General features: G+C 54.2%; 2 protein-coding genes across 6 annotated transcripts in view; both read left to right on the plus strand.

Annotated features, from left to right (window-relative positions):
• The window catches only part of INTS5 (integrator complex subunit 5), a 10,315-nt gene extending 5,918 nt beyond the window's left edge, over window positions 1-4,397 (plus strand). Inside the window, exon 2 of the mRNA XM_011942681.1 lies at window positions 1,252-4,397. Within this exon, the coding sequence (XP_011798071.1) occupies window positions 1,252-4,231 (2,980 nt within the window). The 3' untranslated portion in view covers window positions 4,232-4,397. The remainder of the gene's footprint in view (window positions 1-1,251) is intronic.
• A 121-nt stretch (window positions 4,398-4,518) lies between these two features.
• GANAB (glucosidase, alpha; neutral AB) overlaps window positions 4,519-6,913 on the plus strand; it is a 28,118-nt gene continuing 25,723 nt past the window's right edge. For 4 of the 5 annotated variants that reach the window (XM_011942687.1, XM_011942688.1, XM_011942689.1 and 1 more), the window contains exon 1: window positions 4,525-4,683. In XM_011942687.1, coding sequence (XP_011798077.1) covers window positions 4,646-4,683 — 38 coding nt within the window. In that variant the 5' untranslated portion in view covers window positions 4,525-4,645. Of the gene's footprint in view, window positions 4,684-6,913 lie in introns of all 5 variants that reach the window. The other variant, XM_011942690.1, reaches the window with a different exon arrangement.

The following is a 6,913-nucleotide window of genomic DNA, read 5'->3' on the forward strand; positions in this document are numbered from 1 at the left end:
ATGGTCTCGATCTCCTGACCTCGTGATCCGCCCGTCTCAGCCTCCCAAAGTGCTGGGATTACAGGTGTGAGCCACCGCGCCCAGCCTGTATTTTTAATACAGACAAGGTTTCACCCTGTTGGCCAGGTTGGTTTCGAACTTCTGACCTCAAGTGATCCACCCTCCTTGGCCTCCCAAAGTGCTAGGATTACAGATGTGAGGCACCGCAACCAGCCTGGAAATGTTTTTAAAGCAGATATTATAGAAACACACATCTAGTCAATTCAACAAATATTTATTGACTACCTTCCATATACTATGTACCTCAATAGAAGTGGATTCAGTGTTGAAGAGCACAGAAATGGTTCCTACACTCTTGATGAATATAGTCTGATTGCTTAACCTTGATTTCGTTCGTTTATTTTTTTGATGGCACACACAGGCTGGGGTGCAGTGGTTGCAGTGAGCCTCTGCTTCCAGGGCTCAAGTGATCCTTCTGCCTCAGCCTCTCTAGTGGGTGGGACTGCAGACACATGCCCCCATGCCTGGCGAATTTTTTTTTTTTTGTAGAGATGGGGTTTCAGTATGTTCCTCAGACTGATCTTGAACTCTTGTGCTCAAGCGATCCACCAGCCTTGGCCTCCCAAAATGCTGGCATTATAGGCGTGAGCCACTGGAGCCAACCTTGATTTATCTGTAAAATGGGATCACAGTAGTACCTACCTTATTGAACTGTTGTCAGGATTGAAATAATACATGCAAAGTATTTAAAAGAGTACCTGTTATGTTCTAAGAGTTATCTATTACTGATATTATTACTGTTGTCATTGAAAGAAACATAGCTTTTGGCCGGATGCGGTGGCTTATGTCTGTAATGCCATCACTTTGGGAGGCCAAGGTGGGCAGATCACGAGGTCAGGAGATTGAGACCATCCTGGCTAACATGGTGAAACCCCATCTCTATTAAAAATACAAAAAGAAAAAAAAATTAGTCGGGTGTGGTGGCAGGTGCCTATAGTCCCAGCTACTTGGGAGGTTGAGGCAGGAGAATCACTTGAACCCAGTAGGTGGAGGTTGCAGTGAGCCAAGGTGGCACCACTGCACTCCAGCTTGGGCAACAAAGCAAGACTCTATCTCAAAAAACAAACATTCTTTTATGAGGGAAGTAATTTTAATATCCCTGTTTAATATAAAAGACAAAGCTCATACAGGAAAGGTAAGTTGCCTAACATCTTACAACACTCTAAGTCTGTTTCTTTTGCTTCCTTATAGTGCTCAGGAGCTGTCCCAGGAAATCAAGGCTTTTCTGACTGGCGTAGACCCCCTTTTGGGCCACCAGCTCTCAGCCCGGGAACATGCTCGCTGTGGTCTTCTCCTGCTCCGTTCTTTGCCACCTGCTCGGGCTGCTGTGCTTGACCACTTGAGAGGTGTCTTTGATGAGAGTGTCCGGGCCCACCTGGCTGCCCTGGATGAAACCCCTGTGGCTGGTCCACCTCACCTCCGTCCACCTCCAGCCTCCCATGTCCCTGCTGGGGGACCTGGTCTAGAGGATGTGATTCAGGAAGTGCAGCAGGTGCTGTCTGAGTTTATCCGGGCCAACCCAAAAGCCTGGGCACCTGTGATTAGTGCATGGTCCATTGACCTCATGGGGCAACTGAGCAGCACGTACTCAGGCCAGCACCAGCGTGTTCCCCACGCTACTGGCGCTCTTAATGAACTGCTGCAGCTGTGGATGGGTTGTAGGGCCACGCGTACATTAATGGACATCTATGTGCAGTGCCTCTCGGCTCTCATTGGGAGCTGCCCAGATGCGTGTGTGGATGCCTTGCTGGATACCTCTGTTCAGCATTCTCCACACTTTGACTGGGTTGTGGCACATATTGGCTCCTCTTTTCCTGGCACCATCATTTCCCGAGTTCTCTCCTGTGGCCTTAAGGACTTTTGCGTCCATGGTGGGGCTGGAGGTGGAGCTGGCAGTAGTGGTGGAAGCTCTTCTCAGACCCCCTCTACAGACCCCTTCCCTGGATCTCCTGCCATTCCTGCGGAGAAACGGGTGCCCAAGATTGCCTCAGTTGTAGGCATCCTAGGGCACCTGGCCTCTCGCCATGGAGATAGTATCCGACGGGAGCTCCTGCGAATGTTCCATGATAGCCTGGCAGGGGGAACTGGAGGCCGAAGTGGGGACCCCTCCCTTCAGGCCACGGTTCCCTTCCTACTGCAGCTGGCAGTCATGTCACCAGCGTTGCTGGGCACAGTCTCCGGAGAGCTTGTGGACTGCCTCAAGCCCCCAGCTGTGCTGAGCCAGCTGCAGCAACACCTTCAAGGATTCCCCCGAGAGGAGCTGGACAACATGTTGAACCTGGCTGTGCACCTGGTGAGCCAGGCCTCTGGGGCAGGTGCCTACCGCTTGCTGCAGTTCCTGGTGGACACAGCGATGCCTGCTTCGGTCATTACCACCCAGGGCCTGGCTGTGCCAGACACCGTGCGTGAGGCTTGTGACCGGCTAATCCAGCTGCTGCTGCTGCACCTGCAAAAGCTGGTTCATCACCGGGGAGGGTCTCCTGGGGAAGGGGTGCTAGGCCCGCCCCCACCTCCCCGCTCAGTGCCCTTTTTAGATGCGCTAAAAAACCATGTTGGAGAGCTGTGTGGAGAGACGTTACGATTGGAACGGAAACGCTTCCTCTGGCAGCACCAGCTCTTGGGCCTGCTATCTGTCTATACCCGGCCTAGCTGTGGACCTGAGGCCTTGGGCCATCTGCTGAGCCGAGCCCGAAGCCCTGAAGAGTTGAGTTTGGCCACCCAGTTATATGCAGGGCTAGTGGTCAGCCTGTCTGGCCTCCTGCCCCTGGCTTTCCGAAGCTGTCTGGCTCGGGTGCATGCGGGGACATTACAGCCTCCCTTCACGGCCCGGTTCCTGCGCAACTTGGCACTGCTAGTAGGGTGGGAACAGCAGGGTGGCGAGGGCCCTGCAGCCCTAGGGGCGCACTTTGGGGAATCTGCCTCAGCCCATCTGTCTGACCTGGCGCCTCTCCTGCTGCATCCTGAGGAGGAAGTAGCTGAAGCTGCTGCCTCCCTCCTGGCCATTTGTCCCTTTCCTCCTGAAGCCTTATCCCCCTCCCAGCTCCTGGGACTGGTAAGGGCTGGGGTGCACCACTTCTTCGCCTCTCTGAGGCTGCATGGCCCCCCAGGTGTGGCCTCAGCCTGTCAGCTTCTCACCCGCCTGTCTCAGACGTCCCCAGCTGGACTCAAGGCTGTCCTGCAGCTGCTGGTTGAGGGAGCCTTACATCGAGGCAACACAGAACTGTTTGGAGGGGAAGTAGATGGGGACAATGAGACTCTCTCAGTTGTTTCAGCTTCTTTGGCTTCTGCTTCCCTGTTGGACACTAACCGGAGGCACACTGCAGCTGTGCCAGGTCCTGGAGGGATTTGGTCAGTTTTCCACGCTGGAGTCATCGGCCGTGGATTGAAGCCACCCAAGTTTGTCCAGTCACGAAATCAGCAGGAAGTGATCTATAACACCCAGAGCCTCCTCAGCCTCCTGGTTCACTGCTGCAGTGCTCCAGGGGGCACTGAATGTGGGGAATGCTGGGGGGCGCCCATCTTGAGTCCAGAGGCAGCCAAAGCAGTGGCAGTGACCTTGGTGGAGAGTGTGTGTCCCGATGCAGCTGGTGCAGAGCTGGCTTGGCCCCCCGAGGAACACGCCCGAGCCACCGTGGAGCGGGATCTCCGCATTGGCCGGCGCTTTCGGGAACAGCCCCTGCTCTTCGAGCTGTTAAAGCTGGTAGCAGCTGCTCCTCCAGCCCTGTGCTACTGTTCCGTGCTGCTTCGGGGGCTGCTGGCCGCCCTCTTGGGCCATTGGGAAGCCTCTCGCCACCCTGACACGACCCACTCCCCCTGGCACCTGGAGGCATCCTGCACCTTAGTAGCTGTCATGGCTGAGGGAAGTCTCCTGCCTCCGGCCCTGGGTAATATGCATGAAGTATTTAGCCAACTGGCACCTTTCGAGGTGCGTCTGCTGCTGCTCAGCGTTTGGGGCTTTCTCCGGGAGCATGGGCCGTTGCCTCAGAAGTTCATCTTCCAATCAGAGCGGGGTCGCTTCATCCGGGACTTCTCCAGGGAGGGTGGAGGTGAGGGTGGACCCCATCTGGCTGTGCTGCACAGTGTCCTCCACCGCAACATCGACCGCCTGGGTCTTTTCTCTGGCCGTTTCCAGGCACCTTCACCGTCCACTCTCCTTCGACAAGGGACGTAGCCTTTTCTTGCTCTGGAAGCCCAGGGAGGTTGAGCAGTGAGAGAGGGAAGGGACTAACGTGCTACGGCAGGGTGGAGGTTTCTAAGTCCTTGGCCTAAGGAGCGCTGTCACTTTTTTCTCTCCCACTTTTTTTTTCTAAATAAAATTTGCCAACTTGAGAAAACCAGTCCAGTGCTTCTGTCATGCTGAGAGCGTGCAAAGTCGGACAGCGCCTGGCTCTGGACGTTCCCGCCCCTGGCCTGAAGCCCCGCCCCCTGCGATAATTTGGAGTGTGCACTCTGCCAATGAGACAGTTGCCCGGCGGCGCTCAGGCCGAACCAATCAGAAGGCCGGAAGGGGCGGGAACTAGGATACGTGGCTGACTGCTCGTGGTGGGGCGGGAGGTTCGGGGTCAAGGAGCAAACCCGGCACAAGATGGCGGCGGTAGCGGTAGTGGCGGCGCGTAGGAGGCGGTGAGAAGCCCGGAATCTGGGGGCACACCTGGGACGCCCCTAGATTCCCCAAGCCCCATTCCAGTCCTTCCTGTGTGTTCTCTTGACACTCTGCCACCCCCGGCCTCGCAAGGAACCTTTGTTCCTCTGGAGGCGGCCTCAGATGCCTCCAGTCTCCCCGTGGTAGATCCGAGCGACGCTGGGGGCCTTGCCTCTGGGGCTCCGGGCTCCCGCCCGGCGGCTCAGTAAAGCCGCAGCTGTGCGTCTTTCTCGGCCTTGGCCGCTCTCAGCCGCCGCCTTCCTTTGGCTGCTTGCGGCGGTCAACGTCGCCGCCCCCTTCCTGCAGTGCGCGGGGTCGTTGGGGCGGGGGAAAAGATGCGGCCTGGCTTCGGGGAATGCAGCCTGTGGCCCTGCGGCTCCTCGGCTGAGCTAGAAGCACCGGGCCGGCAGTTAAGCCTGTACTACCCTTCTGGCTGTACTCCCTAGAGCTCCGAATCCTTCTCTGCCCTTGTCTTCACGTGAGCACGAGCTCTGGCTTAGTTCACTGTCCACGGTCGCTGGGCACGGCCCAGGATCCAGTAAGCTCACGGCGTGGATGGTGTTGCTCAAACACAACATCTAATCGAATGACTTGGTCCACGCTCTCTGGTTTATATTACTGGGGAAAAAAAGATTCGAAACATATCAGCAGTGCCACAAATGTTTACTAGGACCTAACGGATATACTGGGGTTGGGTAGGCGTGTACTGTCCGAAGCGATGAAGAAAGCTTGGATCATAAACTCAGTTATTTGGGAGGCTGTGATCTGAAACAATAAATGAGTGCAACTTGCCCTGCAGCTTATTTCTGACTTTGGCCTATGAACTCCTGTCTCGGGGTGGTCAAGGCATCCGTTAATTCCTTAGGGCCCTCCAACAGGTCATATCTGAAAGATGCTTTAGAAATCCTATCTCCATTGGCATCTTCCCGAACCAATTTTACAGACTGCAAATAGGGCCCCAGAGGGTGTTTAACTCACTGTACTTCCGTTTACTGCTGCTTTTGGCAGGTGGACATCGGTCAGTGGCCGAGAGTGCCTGTCGCAGTCACTCAGGTCACTGCAGGGCCTGTGCCGCATGCCTTGCTATAGAATTTTCTAGTAGCATTTGTTCAGCTTGTTTTGCCAATAGTTACTCCTGCTTGGCTTGTTAAACCACGGTGCCTGGTGTTTTCATTTTTCTGTCTGGTCTGCTGTGGAACAGTTGTTTCTGGAGCTGGAGGAGTGTCCTGTGATGAGATCACAGGACACTCTGTGATCTCATTTCTGGTACTTTTAGCTTTCAAGCAGATGCTGAAACTAATGCTGGATAACTAGATAAAATGTGTATAATAGACCCTGTCTTTAGATACCTTATTATAGGTTGTCAAATTTTATTTATTTGTTTGTTTACTTATTGACACAGGGTCTAGCTCTGTTGCCTAGGATGGAATGCGGGGGTGCAATCTCGGCTTACTCCAGCTTCCGCCTCCCGAATTCAAGCTATTCTCCTGCCTCATCCTCCGGCCAATGTGGTGAAACCCCGTCTCTACTAAAAATACAAAATTAGCCGAGTGTGGTGGCACGTGCCTGTAATCCCAGCTACTTGGGAAGCAGAGGCAGGAGAATCGCTTGAACCCACGAGGCAGAGGTTGCGGTGAGCTGAGATCGTGCCGTTGCACTCCACCATGGGCAATGAGCGAAACTCAGTCTCAAAAAAAAATAAAAATAAAATAACGATGTCCAGGCTGGGTGCAGTGGCTCACACCTATAATTCCAGCATTCTGGAAGGACAAGGTGGAAAGACTTCTTTAGCCTAGGAGTTCAAGCAAGCCTGGGCAACTTTTTTTTCTCGTTTTTGAGACAGAGTCACACTTTGTCACCCAGGCTAGAGTGCAGTGGTGCGATCTTGGCTCACTGCAACCTCTGACTCCCAGACTCATACCATTCTCGTTCCTCAGCCTCCCCAGTAGCTGGGATTACAGGCATGTGCCACTATGCCTGGCTAATTTTTGTGTATATATATATACACACTCACACACACACATGCATATATATACACACACATATGTATACATATATACACGCACACACACGCATATATATATATTATTTTAGGTGGTGTCTCGCTGTGTCGCCCAGGCTGGAATGCAGTGGCACAACCTTGGCTCACTGCAGCCTCCGCCTCCCGGGTTCAAGCGATTCTCCTGCCTCAGCCTCCCAAGTAGCTGGGAC

This window comes from Colobus angolensis, unplaced genomic scaffold (assembly GCF_000951035.1).
Source record: "Colobus angolensis palliatus isolate OR3802 unplaced genomic scaffold, Cang.pa_1.0 Scaffold21, whole genome shotgun sequence".
NCBI classification, from domain to species: Eukaryota; Metazoa; Chordata; class Mammalia; order Primates; family Cercopithecidae; genus Colobus; species Colobus angolensis.